Source organism: Sorex fumeus, unplaced genomic scaffold, assembly GCF_029834395.1.
Source record: "Sorex fumeus unplaced genomic scaffold, SorFum_2.1 ptg000048l, whole genome shotgun sequence".
Taxonomy (NCBI): domain Eukaryota; kingdom Metazoa; phylum Chordata; class Mammalia; order Eulipotyphla; family Soricidae; genus Sorex; species Sorex fumeus.
Genome location: NW_026606105.1, coordinates 15,054,678 through 15,082,002, shown reverse-complemented (window position 1 = coordinate 15,082,002; position 27,325 = coordinate 15,054,678). Strand labels below are relative to the sequence as shown.

The following is a 27,325-nucleotide window of genomic DNA, read 5'->3' as shown; positions in this document are numbered from 1 at the left end:
CAGGCCAAGCTTGGCAGGAAAATGAGTGTGCAGCAGCCCTGGCCTGGCGCTGGGGTTTGCACTCACCATGAAATAGTAGAGCTGCGAGGACCGAGCCATGAATTCGGGCCTACACACAGCTACACAGATCTCCACGAAGCCGGCATGTTGACTGGGCTTGGCCTCCCCCATCTCACACACGATCCTAAAGGGGGAGGAGAGCACAGGCCATGACCACAGGTCACAAACAGGAGATGTCAGGACCCCCAGCCCTGACCCTCGAGTGCTGCACCCCAACATCAATCTGCAAGAGGATGATTAGATGATCTGCTCAGGGATCTCAGTGGAGGAAGAGGCATTAGGCATGCCGAATTCCTCCCTGCACAGTCTCCTCTGTGGTTTTTGGGATACGGGAAATGCACCCTCACGGACTCTATCCAAAGCCCAGAGTCACCACAGTTAGGTCACAGATCTTCTGGCCCTAATACATGCATGAGGTGTCCACACCACTGGGGATCAGAACGTGGGGAATGTCTCAGCTCAACAGTTTAGGGACTGGAACGGGCAGGGTCAGAGATGTCAGGGGACTTATCCAAGGGCACAGAGTAAGTCAAGGTGGCCACAGAGCAGACTATATGTTTCAGGTCGCTCTTGAGGAGAGTTTCACTTCTCATGCACATAGAACCTCGGGGAAGTTCCCCCAGCACCTGGTGTCCATGGGGGTCAGAGAGGAGATTTCTGGCTGGAGAGAGGAAAGCTGCAGTTTTCTCTTTCAGAATGTCTTTTATTGTATTTATCGTAAGAATTGTTCAGGTGTTTTGAAAACTATGAGCTCATACAGGGATATCGGAGGTAAAAAAATAAACTAGCCCTTTCTATACTCTGAACCCCTCTTTAAGGATTTCTATAGACCTATATCCTTGAGACCTTTTTCTGGACCTCTGTAAAGGTATCTACATATATAAAATCTTTATCTTACAAATGGAGTTGGGCTGGAGAGAGAGAGAGAGAGAGAGAGAGAGAGAGAGAGAGAGAGAGAGAGAGAGAGTAGGCTGCTTGCTTTGCATGGTGTTGACCTAGGTTCAAAACCCTGCATGAAAAATGGTTCCCTGAGCACTGCCAGGAGTGATCCCTGAGCATAGAACCAAGAATAAGCCCTGAGTACAGCCAGGTGTGCCCCCCCCAAACAAAAACAAAACAAAAACCATTTTTCAAATTAAGAAACCTAGCTACAGAAAAGCCAGGCAACTTGCCCAAATACAAACATTTGCAGAGATGTTCATGCTTTATACAACATGCATAAACACTAAAGTGACAGAGCTATTTAACACTTGTACTTATTACACACAAACACAAGATTCCTAGGATGAAATGAGCCTAACTCCCCACTGTTCTAAACCCCTCTCCGGCTCAGCAGTGTAGCAGGGGCCTCCCTTTAGCTCACTGAGGACACAACTCCCTGTTCCACAGGGAGTAGAGGATGACTGTGCCCACATTTACTTAACTCTCCTCCTGTTTGGGTATAGTTAACTTAGCCCAATTTTTCTCCTCCAAATAATTCCATAAGATGAACCAGCCTAGACACACATCCTGAAGTACTGCCGACTTACGCGAATCAATTTCCACGGAAGAAACTTGTGGGGTCAGTTTGTGCACTTCTGATTTGATAGCTGGAGGAAAATAATGATGCAAAATCTGTGCCAATTTGTACCTCCATCAACAGCAATTGGGAGGATTACTTTGCTCATTGGCTAACTCTAGATATGATCAATCCTTTGAGATATTTCCAGCATAATGTTCCCACTTTCATTTTCATCTCTCTGGCTTCTGGTGGGGAATCTATATGATTGTGTGTGTGTATGTGTGTGTGTGTGTGTGTATTCTCTTGCCTTTCCTTTGGCTAGTCTAAAATCCTCTCTATTTTGCTAATGGATGGTTTTTCTGTACAAGTTTCTGAATGAGGAGCATTAACTTTTGTCTGTGATAAATATTGCAATTATGCTCTCCCAGGGAGTCAGCCAACTTGTCTTTTAAACTTTGTTTATAATGTCTTTGCCATACTAAAGTTTAAACGTGTCAGTGTGGTTAAATTGCTTGTTGCTTTTACTTTATGGCCTTGAGGTTCTGAGTTTCTCTTAGAATTTCTGAGTAAGAGACCAGAAAAATAGAGGTCTTTCTGTGTTTCTAACATAATTAATACATGTTAATATAAAAAAAAAAGTACAGAAAGCCCTGCATGCTCTTACCACCCACTCTCCAATTTCACCACCAGAAATAGACAACATCATCCTTTAGTTTCTGGTCTTGCTTTTCTTGTATAAAATTAATTAGCAACCTGCATTCTGCTTTATCACCTATGTTCTCCCTTAATACACTCTCTGTGTGTGCTTGGTCCTCATTCTTCTCCTATACTATCAGATTTAATGGCTGGATAGGTTACTGTAGTCATATGAATTTCTTCTATCTTTTTCACTATTATAAATAAGGCTAAAATAATCCTTCTTGCAGATAGTCATGCATTCTGATGATTTAGGAAATACTCTACAAATACTATGGCCTGGTTAAGGATTTTAGTTTGTTTGTTTGGGGGATACACCTGGCAGTACTCAGGACTTATTCCTGGCTCTCAGCTCAGGGATCATTCCTGGCAGGGTTTGAGAAACCATATTATAGAGTGCCAGATATCAAACCTGGTTCAGCCACATGAAAGGCAAGTACTCTCCCCACTGCAATATCTCTTTGGTCTTCAGGCTAAAGACTTCTGACACAATTTCCTCACCTGCCTTCCAGAAAGTTTTCCCTCCCAACATCTATGCATGTGAACTAATTGACCTGCCTCCACAGTTTGCCTGCACAAGGATGGTTAAAATGATTCCCGTGTTTTCATTTTATTGATTACGATCAACATCAAACATGCTTTCATGTGACATTTGATTCTTGCACTGCAGATGTATGATCTTCTCTCACTGTGTGATGTTTCCCTTTTATTTATACAATCTCTTTAGCGGGGCCCCCACATAATTCTCAGGGTGCCTGGGGCCATCCCCAGCGCTACTTGGGCAGTTAGGCTACACAGTTCAGTTCTCAGGCCAGAGGACGCAGATCTGTTAGGCCTTCAATGCAGGAGTTTTTGTGGTGATCAGAGGACCATGCAGTACTAAGGATCCAGTTCAGATGCTGGCACAGGCAAAGCTTATGTGCCAGACCAGTGAGCCAACTCCTAGCCCCTATTCATGAAATTTCTTTTTATGTGAAGAAAAAGCATCTACCAACTATCATAAGGTAAAATATATATGCAACATGAGATGTTAATTATACCTTAATAAAAACTAAAGTAACTAAAAATAATAATAATCTTGTTCTAAGAAATTGTGAGAAAAATTCCAACCAAAGTTCGAGAAGAAATAATATAAACAAAACAGAATTTAATGACAGAAAGCAGGAAATCATCAATTAATGAAATCAGGAAACAACCATAAATATTTAAAGAAAAAACCGCTGTGATTGGGTATTATCAATATTCCCTGCCTCCCATCCATCTCTTCACTTTGCATATAATGACTTTGGAAAGCAAGTTGAAAGCGGCAAGTTTAGCCATTTAATTTTAGCAAATATTTAGTTTTGATTCCTGGCATCACATATAAATTCTCCCATCTAAGAGTAGTCCCTAAGATCCACTGGGTGTGACACACTCCACCCGCCCCTCCCCCACCACCACCCAAAGGAAAAGAAAGGATAAGCCATAGAAAGTCCCCTCAGGTCTGGGAGTGACCATGAGGAGTGGATTTTCACATCTTAATAGAAAGAACAGATTCTGCATCTTTGATCACTGGAGAGCAGGTGAGTGGGGGACAGCAGAGGGGGTGGGGTCAGAGATGGAACCAACACTTCTCCTATTGAATTTTAAGGTGGCTCTGTTTCACTCCTCCCCACCCCCAGATCCCAGGAAGCAGCCAACCCATTTTCCTTGTTGCCCGGTCAATCCACACTTCTTCCACAGCAGTAGCATTATCAGTGGGGCAGGGTGGGTGGCAGCCCTCCTCTAGAATGTCAGAGGCATTCTCCGATGGCCCCGCCAGCTCTGAGAACATCTGCTGTTGGCTCAGGGAGACAAGGACAGATGGTGACAGCACCTGCTCCCCCCCCTTCCCCCTCCCCCCACCACTTACTGCTCTGCTGGGATGTAGCCGTCCACCAAAGGATTGCACTCCACACCGGCCACCTTGACATGAGAGGCAATATCCCGGAATTCTAGGCCCAGGTTTTCTCCTCGGATGGTGACCTTGGTGCCCCCTTCCCGGGGTCCTGTCACTGGGATGATCTGAAGGGAGGAAGCATCTTGTTGGTGAAGCTCCCATGATTCATTCCCATCATCCCGGTCCTGTTCCCTGAATGGGTCCAACAGCCGCCGGGGAGGGGGGGGGGGGGGTTGTCTTGGCCTCGACTGTTCCCATCAAGAACTTGAGTCTGTGTTGGTGTGTTGGAGTCAGGTTGTCAGCATAGGGCTTCAAGCTCGTTTTTTCCTCTCATTCCCGGGAAAGGAGATAAGGGGCTAGTATTCGATGTCTAGTCCATCAATTTACTGGATAAGTCACAGACCACGGGAGCCACACACAGGTTTGTGTGGTTCCCCTCTGAGCAGGGTCCCCCGAAAGACTGATGCAATGGTCCTGGGGGCTGAGGGCTCTGTTTTATATACTTGCAATTTGCTGGGTGTCTGGCCAAGAAGAGAGCAAGTGACACTGCTGTGGTGCTGGCAAAGTGTCATGGGTGGCCCCTCCTCGGCCGGCTGGTTAAGGCCTTGGAGTGAGTGGAGGCTCTTTGAAAAGGGAGAGAGGGGCATGGGGAGGGGTGTTGGGGGACAGAGGCAAAGCTAAAGAGCATCCCTCCCCACTACTCCCCCAGAAGACTCTGCAGTTTCAAGGCCAAAGGAATTTCCCCTAGTTGGAGCCTCACTACTGAGATTAACCTCCTTATGAGAGACTGTAGTAGAGGCTGGGAGAAGATCCGTTTCTGGAGAACAGAACTATGGATGGTGAAGGGGCTAGAGTGGGGGGGAATAGAGGATCCCCGAGAGCTGGATGGGCGGAGTCTGGCAGTATGGGTAGGAGGAGGAGGGGATATGTTCCTGAGGCCAGGAGCATGTTCATTTAGGGGTGTCAGACCCTGGGGCTCAGCACCCAGCTCATCCTTTTTTATTTTTGGTTTGGGGGTCATATCTGGCAGTACTCAGGATGTCCTCCTTGCTCTGTGCTCAGGGATCATTCCTGGCAAGGCTTGGGGGATGATTTGGGGTGCCAGGGATCGAACACTGTTTGACCATGTACAAGGCAAGTACTTCAGCCATTGTATGGCAGGATTCTCACGCTCCCCCAATGCTTCTTACTTCCAAAATGATGAAGGGCCCCGAACCTTAGCCTCATGACCTGTGAGAGAGTGAGCCTGCTCCCCTCAACCGGCACTAGGGGCTGAGTTGTGTGTTCCCCATAATCCCTACATTGATATTTTGTCTCTTTCTTCTGCAGCTAGTAGCACTGAGGGTAAAATGTCCCCACCTGAGACAGGGTTCTGTGTACTGGGGTCTCCCCTGTCCTTGATCATTTGTTTTATGGCCTCTGGGGCATCCGGAGGTGTCCCAAATTCCACACCTACCCCCTTACAGTTTAGGTCTTGCTTTGGGCGAGTCCCAAGAGTCTTCTACCTCCAACTTCTCCACCTGCCCGGGCTGGACCAGCCTCAACTGGGTGAGTCCCATAAGAGCCAGTTTCCCAGTCTGACAGCAAAGCAGGGGCTGGGGGTCCTCTTAGAACCCAGCTCACTCAATGCCTCTTTTGCAGACCACAACACCCAAAAGGAGAGAGAGAACAAAAGGGAATGCCCTGCCACAGAGGCAGGGTGGGATGGGGGGATGGGTGTGGGAGGGATACTGGGATCCATGGTGGTAGAAAATGGGCACTGGTGGAGGGATGGGTACTTGATCATTGTATAATTGAAACCCAAGCACAAAAATTTGTAAATCTACAACTATACCTCATGGTGTTTCACTAATAAAAATTTAAAAAGAAAAAAAAAAAAGAACCTGGCTCACCTGGGGACTCCCCCAGAGCCCTAAACCACCCCCCATCTCCCGCTTTCAGCACAGAATTTGAGTCTCTGCAGAAACTGGGCAGGAAAGAGAGGGGATGCTCAGCTGGCCCGCCAGGGACCTCAGCATGCCCCAGGGGAACCCAATGTAGGTCAAGATGGACATGAGGTCCAGGCTGACAAGAAGGGTCCCCCCCACCCTGCATCGCGGCTTACCTCGGTGATGCGGGGATTCGTGCACTTGCTGTTGGCACCCGCCAGCTCCAGCCACTGGCTCTCATGCAGCGGGCAGTGCTGGCGCAGGGTGCACTGCGCCTGGCTCTGACACCAGCCACACTGGAAGTCGGGGTCTGCCTTGAGGCACCGGCCGCAGCTCTCACGCATGGCTCCACATTTATAGAGGTGCACTGTGGGTGAAGGGCAAGAGGAAATTGGGGGTGGCAATGATGGGAGGAGGAGCTGTATGTGTGGTGGGCAGCAAAGACCTATGTCCCAGCCACCCCCACCAGGGGACACTTGGGAGCCTTAATCCCCTGAGCCATTCAGGCACAGAAAAGACCCAAAGGAAAGAAAAGCAACGGCACTGAGCAGAGAAGATTAGCAGCTCCAAAGTCATGGCCGTGACGGAGAGGCTATGGCGGAAACCAGTAGGACACACACTATAAAGTGACCCCCTTTGCCCTCCACTATGACCAGGAAGACAGAGCTGCAACCCGCTTCCCTGGCGGGTTCCCCACCTTTATTCTGAGCTGGGTTGTCAATGCTGAAGTGGCCGTTCCACACGACCGTCAACTCCACGGGCAGGTTGTTGATCTCCATCCCCTCGTAGGAGTACTGCGGAGAGACCAGAGGAAAAGGGGGTCACGGGGGCCTCAGGAAGTCGGGTTCAGCCAGGGTGGGGCTCAGGGCCTGGACAGGCGGGTGTGGGAGTGTACAAAGGGACTTTCCCCAGGGAGTGTAACTGGGAGAGGCACCGGCTGACTACTCCCTTGGGTCGGGGAGCCAGGCACATGCACATTTGATCCCGTGGCAGTACTGGAGTTTCTAGCAGGGCAGAACCTGGCAGCTGCTGCTTCAGCCAAGACTGACAGAGTGGGGCGGTTCCAGCCCAGGCATGGGGTGCAGACTTCAGAGGAGGATAAGCAGGGTTGGCAGAGGGATGGCAGCCATGGACTCTGACTGTGTGTTAAGGTGGAGGAGTGAGCAGGGAGGAGACTTCCCCAGGGATGGTGGCGGAGGGCTGGTCCCTAGCTTCTAGTGACGGTGGGTATCCAGAGACCCTACAGAGCTTTCAGTCCCTGCAGACCACCAGACTCAACCTGGTACCTGCAGGACAATGGGGTCCCCACAGACTGTTCAGTGTGGCTGCTGGGTCTGTCTGAAGTTGGATTGGTTGAGGCCAAAGGTCTCTTGCTTATGAGGAGGGGAGGTGCCCACGGCCACTTCGGGTAATACTCAGCCCCCCAGGCTTGAACAGTTCAATGCAAGTCTCAAGTAGGTGGTGTGCTGGGGCTCTACAGTATTGGGGACCACCAGGGCCACCCTCAAAGGTGCTCAGGAACCTGCCCTGACCTCTAGGAGGGCTGCTGAAGTACCTGCCCCAGAGCTGGAGCCTGTCTCTTCCCACTACCCCTCTCCCCCACCCTTCTGTTCCAGCCTCAGGCCCTGGACTCCTGTCCCATATTCTCACCACTCAGGTCAGCTCAGGTCAGGCTCCACTGGGGAAGTGGCAGTTGGTGCCCAGGGCATATCTGCAGGCACTCGAGAGCATCTCAGGAGCCAGGTGAGACATCGCACATGTGTGCACACACATTCTGTGCATACATTCACATCGCCTGCCTGTCTGCACACATGTGTATAGGCCCCGATCCTGCCACAAAGACTCTGTTCTGCAGAGACCACCTGAGTGGCCCTGGGCAGAGAGGGGAGTGTCCAGTGTCGGCAAAGTTGCATTTCAATTCCGAGTCTAACTCAGGAGGGCAGCAAGGGCTGAGATGTCTGTCCCCCTCTCACAGCAGGAGCGCTCGGACTTGGTGCCTCTGCCACTACGTGCGCTGAATCTCCAGCAGGCACTGTGGGGTGGGTTGCAAGACCATCTGCCCACGTTTAGGTTTTTGGTGCGAACAATAACTCAGCCCTCTCTGGGGTGCTTGTGTCAGACATGTGTGTGGTTGCATGGGGAGCTATGTGCTCCCAAGAAGCCTCCTGCAAGTTGAGGTGACTCTGTGTGTGTGTGTGTGTGTGTGTGTGTGTGTGTGTGTGTGTGTGTGTCCGTGCATTTTTCTTTGGCAAGAAAATTGAAAAGAAAAGAGACTTTCGGGATCCCATCTGGCTGACCTTCCTTGCTCTTGCTTGGCCCCTCTTTGGGATGTTGACGATGAAATATTATAGAAATCATTAACCCTGGTGCTCTTCCCGCCCCCTCGGTCCCTGGGGAAGTCACTCTCATTTCTGGACCCCACCCCCCCAAGACTTCCACCTGGGCAGGGGAGCAAGGGGCAGCGGCATGCAGCGGCTTCCTGCTTCCAGACAGCTGGGGAGCCTGGACATGGCGCCCCTCCCCAGAGACGCCCTGCCCCCGCCTCCCCACTTAGCATTTATATAGCTCTCTGGTCTGTGGGCAGTTCATCTGCACAAAGGCACAGCCTGGAAGAGTCTTTTGGGAGCTTGGAGGTTAAGTGTCTCAATCAAGGTCGGACATCCCAGACCCCACTAGCGGAAGACACCCCTCATGACCTTGGGAGGGGGCATGACCTTCAGTTTCCTCCCTGCACCTTCGACAGCAGAGAGGTGGCAATGCAATTTGGACCTTCTTTCCTCCTGCTGTTTTCCCACCCAGAGCTCTGAGATAAATGTTGTTATGAGGTTCTATCCTGGGGGATCAAACCTGAAGCATACAGGAAGCTCATGCGGGCTCCATGTCCCTCTCTCACAACAAGGGCACCCTAGATCCCTGCATGAGCCCTGTCCCCCAAAAAAAGCACACAAGAGAAGATCACATGATTCCCAGGGAGGGCCCCTGCCCTGTCTTGCCCCAGACACAGTGAAAGTCCCCAGAAGCCTGGAGCATCCTGGGTTGTTTGATCGACTCTGTAGCCATCTGCTAGCTCACCTGCTGGGGAGACTGCAGCGACCGAGAGGATTTTGTGACTCATATAAGCAATTCTTGACATCCACCAGGACTTTGGTCTAAAGGAAGCCATAGGCACCCAGTGGCTTCCACTCGAGCTGCCGGGCTGTAGGGACTGGCTCAGGACCTCACCCTAAATAGCAAGCAGGGCATGACCTTCCTGGTCTCTCCCCACCATCCACTGTCCTGACCCATGTTCCAGGGGCTCAGGAAATGACGCAGCAGATCAGAGGCGGGGCCCAGAATTAACCTAATTGGGCCGGGGCGTGCTCAGTTGCTCTCTGGTCCTTGAATGAGGGCTTCTGCTCTGAGCCGGGACTTGCTGCTGAGTGGCTGCTGCAGGGGGCACTCAAGGGGCACTCACCGAGGTGTTCTGGCACTGCACGCTGGAGCTGTTGAAGCGCAGCGCGGGCACCCGCTGCTCTCCGCCCTGGATGCGGAGGATGCACTCATAGCCACGCTGCCCTGACTGCGGCTGCGGCAGGTTCTTGGCCTTCAGTGTGATGGGCTTGATCACCTCCACAGGCACCAGGATCTTATCCACACGCAGCAGCTGCGGACAGTCCTGGGGACAGACAGCGCGGCTCGGTTGGGGGCTGGGAGGACCAGGATGAAGGTCTTCAGTGCTCCCCTCCCCCACCTACACCTGGACCCATCCCAGATGGTCCCACGAAGATGCAGGTGGCCATGGGACTGAGAAGCAAGCCCCAGTTTCCTTCCGGATTCATTTCAACACACTCCAGAACTCTGTCTGCTGTTCCCCCACATCCCAGGCTACACTGCCCCAATGGTTAGCCACGCCCCCCTAGCCTTATGCCCCTGCCCACTGGTCTGATGACCCCCACCCACTAGCCTAATGACCCCGCCCACTGGTCTGTAGTCCCCGCCCACTAGCCTCACGGCCCCACCTACGGTCTGAAAACCCCACCCACTGGTCTGGTGACCCCACCCACTAGCCTTATGGCCCTGCCCACTGGTCTGGTGACACCCCCCCCACCCCCCCGCCGCCCACTAGCCTCACCCCTTGATCCCATGATCCCATTGGTGGTCCAAGGTCTCAGCTCCAGGCTGACTAGAGATGGAGCCCTCTGCTCCAAAGGACCTCTTGAGGTTGTATGAAATGAACCTCAGACCCTCTTTCCCCAGGAAGATCAGCTCTGTCCAGGGGTCTGGTAAGAAGAGTGGGTGTCCTGCCCCATATAAGTTAGAAAGTGGGGTGTCTCTGGATTCCCAGCAGTGTCTGCTCGCAGTACCCAGCTAGACTTCTGTAGACACAAACAGAATCAGTGCCAGGCAGTTGAACCAACATACCCCAGATGCTCCTTCCTGCCACTGTTTGGGGTACACAGAGAAAGAGACAGGTGGCTCCCCCACATTTCCTGAGGGCATGGCCTCTGGGGGCTCCTTGCAGCAACCTTCTTCAGTAGAGCAAGGCAGAAAGGAGTGATGGAAGTGGAAACGGCAGCAGGAGGGGTTCCAGCACTCAGGCAACTGTGGGCATCCTTCCTGAGTCCAAAGTCACATGTCCCCCTGCCCCCAGGCCAGATAAAGGCCATGCCAAGGAGCATGCAGGCTAGGTGGAGAACAGATCTCTCTGGTTCCCTGAGTTCTGCACAGGCCACATTCCCACAATGATGCTTAATTTCCTGCCAGCTGGTGGACTCTAAGGACCAATTCAGCAAGTAGTACCAAGTCCATGATTTGGGGTGGTTTCATTTCTGTCTCTCCTGGTTACTCTGGACGAATGCCCCCACCACACACACGCATATACACACCCCAGGACCCCATCAGCTTTACTCTGAAGAGAAGGTGGAAAAAGAGCAGAGATGAAGCAATTCCACTTTGAGTGCATTCCCCAGAGAGCAGAAAGCAGGTGTTCTTGCCCACCCACATTGTAGCAATGCATCATGCCATGATCAGATGATGGATCACCCAAATGTTCTAGAAACATCCACTGGAATACAATTCCACTATCAGAGGAAGGCAAGTTCAGCACATATGACCCCAAGCGTGAATCTTGGAAACATCAGGCGGAGTGAATAAAACCCAGAACAACAGGACAAACCCTTCGTGACTTCAATGACTACAACCATAGGAGGTACCCAGAGATCTAGAAACAGAGATTGTTCTCTGAAGGGAAGGTAAGTGTTTAATGAGATGAAATTGTAAAGCAGCATTGAAGATGCTGGGAAAGTAAGAATGTCCCAGGGATGGACAGAGAAGATGGTTGTACTTAAGGTGGTTACTTAATGCCACTGAACTATGCACTTAAAAATGGTGAAGATAGAGAAGAGAGCACCAAATAAAGGGTGTTGGGAGGATCCTCCCAGGGTGGGAAAAGCATGCTGAAAGTAGACTATAGTAGACTACAGACTATAGACTATAGACCAAACATGATTGCCACTCAATGCCTCTCTTGCAAACCACAGGACCCAAATGGAGAGAGAACAAAAGGGAATGCCCTACCACAGAGGCAGGGTGGGATGGGGGTACGGGGGGTGGGAGGGATGCTGGGACCCGCGGTGGTGGAGGGATGGGTACTTGATCATTGTATAACTGAAACCCAAGCACAAAAATTTGTAAGTCTATAACTGTACCTCATGGTGTTTCAATAAATAAATAAATAAATAAATAAATAAAAAATGGTGAAGAGGGCTAGAGAGATAACAGGCTTAAGACACTGGCCTTGCATGGGACTGACCATAGTTCAATCCTCAGAAACACAGAAAGTTCTCTGAGCACTGCCAGGGGTCATTCCTGAGCACAAAGCCGGGAATAGTCCCCAACCACTGCTGGGTATGCCGTCAACCCCAGGTGAAGAGAGCCAATTTATACTATATTTTTTACACACTTAAAAATAAATGCATAAAACAAGAGGACACAGGTCAGACAGAGAGGAAAGAGTTCTGGGGCCTTAAAGTGTGGGGATTCCCAGGTGGAGAAGTAGAGAGGGAGAGTCTTAGAAGCTCCACTTCTGACAGAGTATCTAGAAAAAGTGGGGCATTTTGAGCCAGGCTTCTGGACCAGTGGCCCTCAATCCTTCCCTTCGCTTGGGCATTGGACTCTGCGGTGGTGGTCTGTGGAGTGAGAGCAGAAATGCCCATGAACAAGGGGTGACTCAACACTACTGTGTGGGGTGCCTCACTTCCCAGGAACAGTGCTCCAAGGTAGGGGGAGTCTGAGAGTCCAAGGCCCCTACCTCATGGATCCCTTCTCGTGTGCAAAGGAGAAGGGCCACAGAGTGAGTACAGTGGGTAGGGCTGTACTTTGTACATGACTGACTCAGATTTGATCCCCTGTGTACCATCTAGTTCCCCAAACCCACCAGGAGTGACCTCTGAGCACCACTAGGTGGGGCCCAAAAATTGAAAAAAGAAAAAAAACAAAAAAAAAAGAAGGGAAATTAAGGCAGGGAACGACAAGAGGATGATTCAGGGGGCAGCGGAAAGTTCAGACCACCCACCATCGTCTCCCCTTTAATGAAAGCTCCCACCAGTGGGTAGAGTCCCTAGAGGAAGGAGACCTAGGACCTCCCAGGAACCAGGGAGCTGGATGGGCTGGACCCTTGGCTTTGGGCTGGACTGGTGCTGGGCCAGGGTCTGGGGGATGCCTAAACCTTACTGTTCTTCCTCCCACTGGGAACATCCTCGTGAAGGCTCGTTAGGAGTTCCCTAATGAGCCCTGATTGCCCAGGGCTCCATAAAGGCCTCGTTTGCATATAAAAAGACGGGTGGTTTTGCTAGTAAGTTCATTAATAATAATTGGAGATGGGAGGGAGCATACTGCTGATTGACTCTAGTGTCCCTTAACTGAAATGAAATACAGCAATTTCCTCTGGGCCACCAGGCATGGAGGGCCAAGCCCCTTCCTCTCCTCCCAACTCTCCACCCACACCTGCCTCCTGCTGAGAAGTCTGTCTGAAGCTTAGGGCAAAGGCCTCCTCATTTCTCTACTACACCTGCCTGAAAGAAACAGTTTCCGGCAGATTCTGTCCCAGCTGGCTTGGGCCCTCTGGACCCTGTCCTTGCCTTTGGGCATTTTTAAGGAGAAAGCCCCAGGCTGGGGGGATTCAGCCGGCTTCCCTTGTCAGAGTAGTGAAAGGGCAGCTCCGTTCACCTCACCTCCCGTCAGCTGGGATGGGAGCACCCGCAGGGCGGAGGATGTAGTCGAAAGGCAGAGCACCTGCTGCGTGCAGGTCCTGGGGTGTGTCCAGCCCTGCGGGACCCTTACCCCCTTCACGGCTGGATGCAGCTCTCACAGACCATCCAAAAACCCTGGGAGTGGCCCCAGGTACCTGAGCATCATTGGACATGCCCCCTCCCCCAAACACCCCATAAAGCCCTCAGAGCTTGCTTTCATGAACTACCAAATATAAGTGTCAGATATAAAACAAACATGCATTCAGCAAGGATTGTTCTTTCTTTCTTGACGGTCCTGGCTGTGCCTCATCAGGCATCTATCTTCACCTCTGATTCTGCTTCCCAAAGAACCCTCTCTCTCCTGCCCTGTGCTTAAAAAAAAAATTAATTGAAGAACTGTGATTACAAAGTTAATGATAGTTGAATTTTAGGCATGCATTTTTTTTCTTTTTGGGTCACACCCGGCGATGCTCAGGGGTTACTCTTGGCTTTGCACTCAGGAATCACTCCTGGCAGTGCTCGGGGGACCATATGGGATACTGGGAATCAAACCCGGGTCGGCCGCGTGCAAGGCAAACGCCCTACCCGCTGTGCTACTGCTCCAGCCCCAAGGCATGCAATATTTCAACACCAATCCCACCACCAGTGTCAACTTCCTTCCACCAGTGTTCCCAGGCTGTCTCCTGAATCCCCCACCCCCTGACCCTAGCCCACCTTGACAGGCCCTTTTCAAAGTCCAGAAGCTATAGTTAGATCTTGTGTTTTCAGCGTGATCGAGCCTATGCTTCAGAGAGACAGCTATACCGTTGTGTTTTCCCGTGACCTCTCTTCTACTTCTTTCTAGTGCTGCCTGACTAGTTAAACAGCTGCAGGTGCCCTCAACAAAAGGGGAAAAGGTAGGGGGTAGGCAGTCCCAGTTCCATCCTTCAGCAGCCCCTCTTCTGGCCCCTGACTTCCCAGGACCATGAGGTCTGAGTCAGAACCTCCAGCTCAATCTACCCTGCGGCCTTGGGTAAATCCCTCACCCTAAAATGGAAGAGGTTGGCTGGGGTGACAGGGTTATTTTGTCTAGGGTCCCTTGCCGTTTGTGATCCCGGTGTTTTTAAGAGCCCAACAGATCCCTGGGAGACAGGATTATATGACCTTTCTGAAAACTCTGTTTTCCCATGTCTGTAATGGGAAGCCATGTCCCATGAACCAGTTCAAAATGTGGGATTTCCAAAATCACCCTCACTGAAAAGATGTTGGAGGGCCTGGGTGCTCTGTGGAGGAGGTGGATTCCCTGGAAGTGGCCATTTACTTAATAGGAGGGACGTGTTCTAACCTTTTTATGGGGGGCACTCTGGGATCCTAGGGGGAAGGAGGCCCAGGAACCATGTCCTGATTCTCGGTTCAGCTGTGTGGACCTGGTACTGTGGTCCCACAGGCTTGGTGGTACTTGAGGGTGGGGCTTTTCTCCAGCAGTGCTTGGGTTAATATTTCAGTAAGCAATACATTGCAGCCTCCTACAGTGGCACAGACCAATTGGGAATACTGCTGTGATTCTAGGGAGCACGGTTGACTCAGGGCAGGGATCCGACCTGGGCACACATGCCATGAACTATCTCCCATTTCCTAGTAAACCCATTGGGTTACCCCCTTGAGGCTCCAGATGGTGCCACAAAGAACACCTGCTCTTTCCTTCATTCCCACAATACTGATAAATATAATATTTTCGTCCCCTCCCCATAAGCCAGCTTACTGACTTTTGTTCCCCAGATGATTATCTCAACCTTCCAACCAGAGCACCTCCAAGACATATACAGCCCTTCTCTTTTCAAGGGCCACGTTTCTCAGAAGCATCATTTAAAGGGGCCAACTCTTAAAAGGTGGAAAGCACCTGCCTTGGACAGGATTATTCAGAGACAAATGCAGACTCTTAAGAATCAGATTCCCTAGGAGGCTGTTTTGCCTGCAGCTACATTCTGCAGTTGTAAGGAGAGAAGGGATGAGGGAGGGAGGGAATGGGCTAGAGATAGCAGACAAGTCTTTCATGTCTGGCTTTTCCAGGAGTTGGTTTCAGGGGCTTGGGGTCAACAATCCAGCCCCCACCCTACTGCCCACCCTTTTGCCTGTTTTGGCTTCCACTCCCGGCCACACTTGAGTGAAGACAGCGCTGCTAATTATCAGGAGAACCAACATCTAGCCGAAGCAAGGAAGCCAGAGGATGGCTGTCTGTCTGCCATGTCCAACATGTCAGTGGCTGTGTTCTACAGAGGTTTCCTCGCATAGTTAAATAATTGAACAAGGGCATAAAGAATGCTCTGAAGCTGGGAAGAAAAGTCCGCCTCAGGCCTGGGGCTGCCTGGGGAGGGGGTGGGAGGTGGATTTACAGCCCCTGGTGTGTTTACAAGATGAGAGCTCTAACTCTCCTCTGTGTTCCAGCCGGACTGGGCTGGTGGAGAGGGGATGGAATGCGCTGGGGTGGGGGTGAGGGTGAGGGAGGGATCAAGGCAGGGGCTACACCTAAGAAACAGGGGCACTAAGACATAAGTGATTTGTAGACCACCTCAGTTCCCATCAATTCCAAAGACAGGCCATCCCCAGTCCCAACCAATCCCCCCAATTTACACTCACCTCCTCAGACCCAAGGTGCCCAATACAAAAATGGAATGCACCATATATTTTCTTGCTGTCCCCCAAGTTTATAATGCCATTAGCGTGATCTACGACGGGCTGGTTTATGGGGAGAGCCAAGTAATAATACAGAAAGGAAATACCCATAACCTTAAAGGGGGAGGGACAGATGAGATTGATGGAGAGTGCTGTCGGGAGAAATGGCAGCCCAGTAAGGGAGTCTCTGGAGTGAGGGCTTATGGCATGGGTGGGGAGGAGGACTCTTAGCTGGGCTTGGCTTTTTTTTTTTTCTCAAAGGGTGAAAGGCAGGTTCAGAGGTGGTGGTGAATGGTTTAGCCTTTTGGATTGGGTCTGCAAAGGGAAGCCGAATTCCTGATAAAGCCCTTGGGCTAGATTTCCCTCGAGTGCAATTGGGAAGTAAACGTGTTTGGTCTGCTTGGTCTCAGGGGGATTGTGGCATTAAGGGTCAGCAGCCTCCCTTCTCAGTCTGGGAGAGAACTGGTCCTCAGGACCAATACATTTCAGGCTTCCATGCATTTCCAGGCAGTAAGGAGTGTTGGGAGAATCATTCTAGCCCAGCCTTGGAAACCACACAGAATTCATTTCACCTCCTATGTGATCCCTGCACAAAGCCACTCTGAGCCTGCATACCAGGATGTATTTTGCCTTCCTAGCAAAGCCCATCTGGTCTGGAGTGGTCCCCTCCCCTGCTTACTAGAGGTAATGAAGGACTATCCCACCAGGGGAATGCAACACAGAGGCGAGCGGCACTGAAGGCAGGGAATTCTCACATCTTCCTTCAGTTCCCCCTCTCCTCCCCTCCCTCTTCTCTTTGGATCTGGCAGTTGATCTAAAGACCCGGGGTCGTTATCGTAATGCCACCATTAGTTGAAACAAAATCATTCCTTGTAACTGGGATATAGTTACTATAAACGACATATGTTATTGGCCATTCTAGTTCTAATAATTGTAATTATGCTAGTATACTGGCCATTAATATAATAACAACAATGATCGACCGGCTCTCTGTTCCAGACCAATAACTTCACCTGAATGCACTCTTTGTTCGGAACAAAAAAAAAGAAAAAGGAAAGGGTAATTCAACAATCTCTGGTGGGAGAGAAGCCCACAAAAGCCAGCACTGAAACTGGACACTGCCCAGAGGATCCCCTTCCTGCGGTACAAGATGGTGCTGGGGGGATACAAGCCACCTGGCAGCCTACAAAAGGACCGTGTCCGCCTTCTCACACTCCAAGATTACAAGGGAATGAAAGCTATGGACTTGGGGAAGAATCCCTGGGCCTGGGTCTGCACCTGGAGGCCCAGGGCAGCTGCAGACCCAAGGCTGGGTGAGAGGCATCCATGCAGTAAGAGAGGTCTAGGTCTGAACTGAACGCTCGCCCATTCTGATTTAGGCATGGGTTCTCTTCCCTAGTCTCCAGAGTATTCCCACAATTACAGAACGAAAGACCCATCTTTCCCAGAGTGGGTGTTACTGCCCTGGCCCCTCAGAGGTACTGGAATCATTCAAGGAGATCTTAGTAGGCACCAGTGCAGTTGGCAGGGGGCACTTTCTGTTTGCTGTTTACTAATGAATGGCACTGTTTCAGGCCAAATCAATAGTACAGTGGATAGGGCATTTGCCCTGTATGAGGCCAATCCAGTGTTAAACCCTGGCATCCCATATAGGTCCTCTGAACACCACCAGGAGTTATTCCTGAATGCAGAGACAACTCCTGAGCATTGCTGGGAGTTACCCAAACCCCACTCTCACCATCTCACCCACCCCCCAACAAGAAGGTAGAGCTTCAGGGGATGACACAGAATAATTCTTTTTTTTTCTGAAAAGGAGTCAGAAGGTCAAATGGTTCCTTCAGAAGGAACCTATGATGTAGATCAAGGACCCCATTTGACACATCTGTGGAAACAGATATCCAGCTCCCTCTGACACCTGTAAATCTTATAATTCCTCAAGTACGGGATATTCCCAGGAACAGGGCCATGAGGACAGAAGGAGTATGCAGCAAGGCAACTGAGGGGCATGTCAACAACTAACCCTGCCCCAACTACAAAGATGGAATACCTATGGTTCCTCCAAAACAATTATTTTGTGCTTTTTGATTCATTATCCTTGATTCCTACTGCTCTCTTTCCAAAAATGTTACACACACACACACACACACACACACACACACACACACACTTGCATGTGCAGAAGAATAAAAGCATTAAAAATGTCACTCTATTTCCATTAACAGTCAAGAACGTTTCATAAAAGGAGGACAAAGACCTCTGTCCACAGAACCCCAAATGGCTGGAGTCAGGTCACAGTCTACAGATAGTGATTCACTTCTTTTCCCTCTGATAAAATGCCCAGGGTGATGATGCTTCAGTGATGATTATGGGGTGGTCAACTCTGGCTTAATGACAGATTCATAACAGCCCAAGGATTGAGGCGCGCAACCTCCAGACTTGACTGGAAATGCAATTCTAGACTTTCCTTCTTCTCAATGAAACAAACATCCAAGGAAATAGATGAACCTTCATTGGTTCCATTCAACCATGGAAATGTCTGTCACTGCAATGGCTCGCAGAGCTACCCATAAAATGAGAGTGAAAGGGAAACACTGAAGGCGGGCATTGGCAGGGCAGAACAACGCGAGGTTCCTTCACGGACCAAGTCATCCCAGTGGCATTTGTGTGTATTGGGTAGCCATGGTATGGTGGACTTATATTGCAATCTGGGCACTTGAATGCCACTATTTGTCTAAAGGAATCCCCGAATTGCAGTGGGCAGCGTGGTGGCCTCTTGTCTCATTATCTTCTGTTTCTTCTCAACTTTTACTCAGCAACAAATGCAAGCTCCTTTTGTAGAGTTAAAAGAAAGAAACTTGGGATCAGAGGAGCAAACAAGAAAAAGAAAGCAGAAATCTGAAAACCTCCTTCAAGTTAATTAAATGATTAGGGCCCTTTAAAAACTACAGACAGTTCCATTGTTTCTGCTTTCATTGGATTCTTGGGCCTCTCTGATAGTGAAATGGGGGCCAGATTCACCAGTCTGGAGAGCTTAAGACAGCCCAGGAAATGCTTTGTCTCAATTCCCCTGGAGTGTTTTGCAGATTTCTAAGCAAAATATGAAGAGGTTGCTTCAGGCCTGAATGCTGTGCTATAAAGCCTACGATGTGGGGAGCTGACAGCCTTTCCTCAGCTCTCTATGCAAACAGGGTGTCCCTGATCTGTCAGGCTTGTCCTATATAGGTGCATTTTGTCTTAGACAGCTGAGAATTTACTAGGAATGTTTCATCAAATGTAAAATCCAACCTTGACTCCTATCTGAAGCTGGGATGTCAACTTTCTTCTCCTTCCCTAGAAAGGGGTCCCCAGAGTGGGGTCTCTTCTGGTTATGAATCTGGAACAGCTACTTCCATCTACAGAGAGACCCTGATGGTATAGGGAGAGAGTCTCAGGCTGGTAGACTCCCCCCACCCCCAACTCCTTCCTGTGGGATTCTGAAATGTGTCTGCCCTTCACAGCACTCAGTCTCCCTCCAACCTGCAGCCCAGTGGATGTGACACAGAATCAGTATGTGAAGAGGACCAGTGATCTAGAGGAAGCAGGAACTGTGCTTTCTTGTTCTGGTTTGCTCCAGCAGCTCCTCATCAGCATCTTCTTGCTGGGTGCCAACCTCACCCCCATTAGCCTTACCTCTAAACGAGTGTCCTGCCCATCTCTGCTGAGCCACCAGAGCCTGCCAAAAGGGGTTGGGGCTTCCCCATTACCAGGAAGTCTAGTCATGACCCCCTAGATCAGGAAGCGCAATATAGTGTGTGTGGTTGGTGTATCTATTTAGAGATAGAGATAGAGATGCAGAGAGAGAGAGAGAGAGAGAGAGAGAGAGAGAGAGAGAGAGGTATAGATATATACAGAGATGTAGAGTTAGAGCTATAGGTAAAGACAGAAAGGATAGGAATAAAGATGAGCAATAGGGCTAGAGCCAGAGTGAGAAAATGTTCTTCCATTCAAGTGCCAACCAGCCCAATCCAGCTTAGCTTCTATGATGAGAGGAGACCAGGTATATTTGCGTAGTATGACTGTAGATTATTTTTATATTCTAAATAGCAGCATTCCAAAGCAATAATGAATACCCAAAGACAATGGAAACAAAGGACATGAGAACTGGTATTTAATAGAAAAGAAGACATTTGAGGGGGGCTAGGGGGATAGGACAGGGAGGGGGAAATGATAACAGCGGGTTCAACTCAAAAGAGGCGTTGGTGCTGAAAGGTGGTAGAGTGTTATTTATGAAATCCTATCAGCAACTGTACTGTAAACCACAGTGCAAAAACTAAAACACAAAAACAAATTGCTCTCATGGAAACAGGCAACGGGAGTCGGGGGGAGGGGGGGACAATGGTCGGAGGAAGGGGACATTGGTAAAGGGATCCGTGTTGAAGCAGGGTATGCCTGAAACCCAATCACAAACCATTTTGTAATTTCATGATGCCAATAAAATATTTGAAAATAAGAAGCAGAATTCCAAAGCAACCAGTCTATTCAAAACCACAGGTCCAGTGAAAGTTGTCATCACACAAGCTCAAACAACACTCAGACTGAACAGGAAGACTTTTACCAGAGTTTTCAAACACTTTACCTTTGAAGATCTTGCCCATATACCTCCTTTCTAAGGACAGCAAGCCCATAAGCCATAATGTATTTCTATGATGGTGAGAAATAGTTTTCAGGGGCTAAGAATAAAAAGGCAGAAGGAACAGAAATGTTTTGGCCTAGCCCAACCTGCCAACCCAGCTGTTTCCACAACATTTCAGTTGGTCCCACAGGGAAATCAGCAGGGCAGGTGGTTGGGAGATGCTTGGGGCTCTATCCAGGTGGCTGGTGAGGCCATGTCTGCAGGTACTAGAGAACCTCCACATGGCTGGTAAGTCCAATGTGGCTTCCTTAATCCATGCTCCCTTTAATACAACCATTGTCTCTGCTCTGTCCTGTACACAGTACCCCGAGGACCATTGTTGGTACACATTCTTGCCAAGTCCTGACATTTTCTTATAGACAGCATTCAGCACTGTGGCTGCTGGGACCTACCTCAGGGAGCTTCACTCGGCCTTCCTGGAAGGAGCAAGTCTTGGGGTCATGGGTGCAGACGTGTCGGTATTTACACCAGTGGCAGCGGTATGGGCTCTCCACGCAAGACAGGCACCTGGTTACAGATTAGAAAATTGTGAGTCACAGAACCCAGGTGAATTCAAACCAATGGGCTAAGACTAGCAAACAGGTACTCCTGGGAGGAAAAACCACCTTCAATCACACAGGAGAGGAAATCTTGAACAAATCCATCCTTTCTCTCTCCAACTCTGGTGAAAATCAAGTCTTTGGCCTCCCACTCCTTATTTTCAGGTGTTTGGCAGCACTGGTGCCTCAGGTCCGAATCAACCATCCTCTACTTTCCCAGGATGTGTGCCTCTTTGAAATCACAAATGGGAGGGTCCAGAGTAGAGGTGCTCACCCAGAGAGATTCTATTAGAGTTAGGGCAAACAATGACATTGTGAATGCTGACAGCCAATACTCTGGAATCAACTGGAGTTTTCATTCCAGTTGATTCCAGAGTATTGGCTGTCAGCATTCACACATGGTCCTAACCACACAGAAAGTAGTCTTATAGCTTCTCTTTCAGTGTGACAAGCTCACGGGTAACCTTTCCCCTACACTTCACCCCTAAGACACACAGGAAACTTTATAAGCAGTGCTTTGGGTTAAAAGTCCAATATGCTTCTCTTTTGTCCCAAAAAATAAAACCCAATTTGATTGACAGGTGAACTAAATCCCTGCTGGTATCCAGGTCTGAAGTACTCATGTGAATTTGGAGATTTGTCCATGAACAGATCATGTCCTACCCTTCTTCTGAAATAGCGTTCTCCTTCCAGAAACTCAATCTTGAATCATTTTGAAATTCCATGGTGACTAAATAAAAAATTTGAAAATTTTAAAAAAATTTAAGCACCACCATTCCAAGGGCTGGAGCGATAGCATAGCGGTAGGGCATTTGCCTTGCACGCAGCCAACATGGCTGACCCGAGTTGGATTCCTCCGACCCTTTCGGAGAGCCCAGCAAGCTACCAAGAGTATCTTGCCTGCATGACAGAGCCTGGCAAGCTACCGTCATGTATTCGATATGCTAAACACAGTAACAACAAAGTCTCCAATGGAGACATTACTGGGCCCGCTTGAGCAAATCAATGAACCACCATTCCAAAGCAGTCTATTGAGAACCACAGGATCCTCTCTTCACCTCACAGTCCCTTTCTGCCTATGGTAGTGCTGGCTTCCCACCTCTGCAGGCAAGAGGCCGTGCAGATGTGGGGGGCAGAATTAGATTAGGTAGATTTTCATCAGAGAAGATGCATGGTTAGGGGTCTGGCCCACCCCATCTGTTCTCACTCTGTTCCCTTTCTTTTCTCTTTCCATTAACCACACCAGTACCCGCTGGATGCAGGGGTGGGGTGGGGGGACTGTCTCCACTGGGAGAAGGCAACTTCCTGCTAGGGCCTCCAGATGGTGGCTCCTTAGAACAGGACGCCAGTGGGACAGGGTCATTCTTCTCTCTCTGGATGAACCTGGACCCCAGAAACAGGAATCCGTTTATATCTGGGGAGTGGGAAGGGGGAGATACTTACGAATTGTGGACACTGCAGTTGTAGAAGACAAAACTGGTGCTAGCAAAGGTCATGCCCGTCTCCTTAGATTTGAGCTGCAGCTGGACGACATGGTGGTCCCCTGCAGGGCAGAGCCAGTCATGAGGTCAGGGGGGAAGGCCAAGGTCCCAGGGAGGGGTCCCCCAGAGCATTCTGCACCCAGGAAAAGGGAGTCTGCTCCCAGCTTTGGGCTCCATATGGGCCCATACAAGCCTGGAGTTGCTGCAGAGGCAGCTCCCCTGGCCCCTAGAACTCACTGCTCCCCTTCTGCCACGGGCACATACCCAGAGAGAGACTCAGGGTACATTAGAACCTGCATTCACACACACACACACACACACACACACACACACACACACACACACACACACTTAGTCTGACAGTACGGCGAGATGGAGGTGAAAAGTGTGGGCCCTCAGCAAGGCAATCACTCATTGAACTTTGCCTGGAAGTGGACCATCCCCCATCTCAGCTGACAGTGGCCTTGTTCCAGTGTCCCTCTAGCTACTGGACTCAGAGCCCACAGGGATGGGAGTCCCCAGAATCCTCAGCTGGTGCCTGGGTGGAGAGGGGAGGGGAGATGGAGCCCATATTCAATTTACAGTCCTGACCCCAAGACCCCACTTTCAGCCTATTGTAGGCTTTCCTGAGAGTGAGATTAATCAATCAGCCTCGAGCAAACATGACAAGCATGTCCCAGGCCAGGCTGCTCTCTGTCCACCCACTTTCCCAGCCACTGACCATAGAGGGGCAGCTCTGGGAAGCTGGGGTCCAAAGGGGTGAGTAGGGTGTCTGGGAAGGAATCAGGTAAGCCCAGCACCCTTTCCCTGGCTCCTCATCACCACTCCCCTCCCTGGTGCTCAGCCCTCTCTCACCCCAGCAGCAAGAGAACTTAAACTTGACCCTCACTCCCTGAGACTTTCTGGCCTTGGCCCCTGCTTGCCCTCTCTGCAGCTGTCCCTCCCCTCGGATGGTCCATGGGTGTTGGAGGAACTCAGATAGCCTTGTCCCTGCAACATACTCGTTCACCCACCCCTTCATCCATCCTCCCCAGTCTGCAGGCTCCGGCCACCCCCAGTCTGTACTGAGCTCTTGGTCTTTGGGCTGGGGGGTAGGCCATGCTGCCACAGCTTTGCCTTCGGGGACTACTCACCATTCTCCGTGATGATCCGGGGCACCTCCTTGGCTGCCGGGGAGTAGCACTGGATCTGATTGCCCACCACCAGCCCATCCATCTCTGACAGGTCCTCAAAGGTGCAGTTGACGCCCGCTGACAGCTCAGGGACATTGTACGTCTCCAGGACCAGCTGTGAATTTCACAGTCCAGGGATTGGGGGATAGGGGTGGAGGGGTGCAAAAAAAATAGACCAGAGAGGAAGAAGAGAGAGAGAGAGAGAGAGAGAGAGAGAGGGAGGGAGGGAGGGAATACATGAGGTGACAGCAACACAGAAAAGAAGAGATGTAGGATTAAAAGAGAAGGGTTATAAGGATTATAAGAGAAAGGAGGGGGGCGGCGAACCCCAAGAAACTTTATTAGAGCTGAAATGGTCCCTGCCTCAGGAAACAGGACTGAGCTGTGGATGATGACATTCTTCCTAAGTCTGGAAAAACATTCCCTCCCCTAAAGCACCTGGGGCCAGAACCTGCAACCCCCACCCCCTGTTGCCCTGCCTCTCTCCCTACTCAGAGACAAAGACAAGGGCCCCAGTGCCCCACTCTTTTTTGCCCTTTCCATCCACTTTGGTAGCATGTTTTCCCTGTCTTTCTGCCCAGGAAGCAGAGAGCTCCTTCCCAACTCTCCTATGCATCCTGATCTCCCTCTCCCGCCCCCAGGGGCATTCCAGATGGGATGGGACTTGGGGGGTGAGGTGGGAAGGAGGGGATGACGTATGTGTGGGGGTGTCTTTGTCCCAGTGGCCTTACCAGGACATTGTACTGCGACACGGAGATGTTGCTGGGGTGTACCGTCAGCCTCACGCACTGCTTCATCTCAGAGGCAAACCTGCGCGGCTCCCTGGACCGCTCACAGCGCTCCTTCCGGGTGCACCTGGGGAGAGCAGAGACTCGGGACTCAGGAGAAGCCCCCAGGTCCAGCTAGGGGCCCACATACCTTGGGCCTCTCCAGCCACCCCCAGGACGTGTCCGACTGCCTTTCCATCTTCCACTCCATCTGTTGCTTCTCCTTCAAGTCCCTCAATCTTTAATTTACAGACAAATGTAGACACTCAAGCGTCATCGTCCTCAAGTCCATTCACCTCCTCCTCACTCCTATCAGATGGCGTCAAGTCTCATCCACTCTACCTCCTGCCTCACTGACCTTGCCTCGGGGCTGCCTCCTCCTCCTCCTGCAAACAGTCTTGTTTCTGCCACTTTAGACTCTCTCTCTCCCATTTGCATGCCGGGTCTTCTGTCTGGACTGTCTTCCTCAGTGCAGCTTCTACTCATCCGTCCACACTCAACTTTCCTGCCACAGTGTCTCTCTCTGTCCTCCCAACCCGCCTCAGCTCACTCCCACCCTGGGCAAAGTCAGGAGCACCGGGGAGTTCCTGAGAGTTCTGGAGAGTCTTCCAAGCCATGAAATCATTGGGCCAAGTGCAGCCCTCTCCCAAGAGTGAGCTATTTAAAAGCAGAAACCACCCTGACTTTGGTGGGCGTCCCCTGCACTGCTCCTGTCCCACAGTCAGGAGATAAAGGCAAGGGGAGGATCAAAGTGGCAGGATTGCTTCAGAGTCACGCTGCTCAGAGAGGCATCTCTGAGACTGCAGCAGCGGCATGGTGTCTGCCAATGATGTCTGGTGCCTGGGGGCTGCTCACAGGAGACTGTGTCCCGGGTGGTGCCCAGCTTGGGTGACCTGGGACCTTACACTCTTCACTGGTGGAGGCTTTGGGGTGACACAAGCAGCAACCATGCCCTTTGCCCAAATGTGGGCCTTACTCGTGAAAGAAAGTGCTGTGTTCTTAGCTGGGGCTAGGCCAGCCAGAGGCTGTGTGAAATCATCACAGGGAGGCAGTGGGATGGTTTCCTGCTTGGGAAACTGGATTCTGATTCTGTTGTGAGGTGAGGAAAATTAGGATCCTCAGCAGAAACGTTCTATAATAAGATGGGACCCCAAGAGGGAACAACTCCAGTGCTGCTGATCTCTCTGGCTTCAAGAGAAGAGACCGTAAGGGGAGAAGGATGTTCAGGAAGAAGCCACTGAGCAAGAAATTTGGTAGGAAAAAGCCATCAGGAGCCGGAGACTCACCATGGGAAGGGGCAAGGAAGCATCAAAGAAAGGGCAGATGGGTGAGATATGGGGTCAAAGGGGAGCTGAAAGAGGAGCCTGGACACCGGAAGCTAATCTTGGGGTGATGAACAGACATACAGGAGAGCCAGATGGGGGGTCTCTCCTTTTAGTTCCAGGGAAGGAAAACACTTTTAGGTTTTGGGTGTTAAGAATAGCCCAACTCGGGATGGGAGATGTGTACTGAAAGTAGACTATGGAGCAAACATGATGGCCACTTACTACCTGTATTGCAAACCATAACACCCGAAAGGAGAGAGAAAGTGAAAGGGAATAATGTGTCTGCCACAGAGGTGGGGAGGGCAGAGAGGGATGGAAGTGGTGGGAGAGATACTGGGAACATTGGTGGTAGAGAATGGGCACTGGCGGAAGGATGGGTACTCAATCATTATATGAATGAAACGTAATCACGAAAGTTTGTAAGTCTGTAGCTGTATCTCTCAGGGTGATTCATTTATATGTGTGTGTGTGTGTGTGTGTGTGTGTGTGTGTGTGTGTGTAAAAAGAACAGCCCAACAGAGGAGAGTTGCCTGAGGAGAACTTAGCAAATAGAAGACATACCCTGCCAGGCCATGGACGAAAGGAAGAAAGGGGAGATATAGGAGAAATCAAGACGACCTGGCAGTGGAGGGGTCAGAGGAAAGTGAAAACCCATTCTGAAGAAGAGACGACCAAGGCGGCCATTACCGAGCATCTCACAGCCACCATCATGGCTGGTGCCACCAAGTATCTCAACTATGCTGTGAAGGATGTAAACCCAACACCTCTCATTATCTCTTCAAAAAAAGTGGGGAAGGAACCTGCCTGTGGTCATCAGCTTGTCAAGAGAGAGCAAGAAAGTGAGCATGGATAAGCTGCCTATCTCCACGTCTCTCCACCTTCTGGAAGCTTCTAGCCTGGCAGTGGGGGTGGGGGGAACGGGGTGGGGGTGGTGAGGGCCAGATGCCCTCTGCTGCAGACTCAGTTCATTTTCCTCACCATCCTTATAACGCTTTGTGCATTGTGGACACAGGGTGTGTCCCCCTCCACCTTATTCTCCAGGTTCAGGGCTATTTGGCCTGCTATGGGGAAACACTGTGGAGGAGGTAATATTTCAGGCGAGTTTCTAGGCTCGCCATCATGGGAACGAAAGGTCAGTCATCCAGCGGATCATGGCCACCGGGGTATTTGCTGCCTAGTCTTGGAAGTTAATTCAGCCAGCAGACTGCACGGAGAGGACTTCATTACCTCCAGCCATTAAGCTAATGTTATGGACTTTCCCAGGGTGTCTGCTCTGACATCGCTATTAATAGTGTTATTACTCCCATTAACAGCAGACTTGGAAAGCTAGCACTGGCTTCAATTATTCACTGGCTCCCCAACTTTGAAGTTCCTATTTCCAAGAG

The 27,325-nt window shown here is 50.5% G+C and overlaps 1 protein-coding gene across 1 annotated transcript in view; it reads right to left on the bottom strand.

Moving 5' to 3' along the window:
* Positions 1-27,325, bottom strand: part of PLXNA4 (plexin A4) — a 437,042-nt gene that overhangs the window by 66,029 nt on the left and 343,688 nt on the right. Inside the window, exons 6-14 of the mRNA XM_056123992.1 lie at positions 24,580-24,703; positions 23,810-23,963; positions 22,639-22,738; positions 21,049-21,163; positions 9,558-9,758; positions 6,801-6,897; positions 6,280-6,470; positions 4,149-4,300; positions 67-184 (exon numbers count right to left, since the gene is read on the bottom strand). Coding sequence (XP_055979967.1) covers positions 67-184; positions 4,149-4,300; positions 6,280-6,470; positions 6,801-6,897; positions 9,558-9,758; positions 21,049-21,163; positions 22,639-22,738; positions 23,810-23,963; positions 24,580-24,703 — 1,252 coding nt within the window. The remainder of the gene's footprint in view (positions 1-66; positions 185-4,148; positions 4,301-6,279; positions 6,471-6,800; positions 6,898-9,557; positions 9,759-21,048; positions 21,164-22,638; positions 22,739-23,809; positions 23,964-24,579; positions 24,704-27,325) is intronic.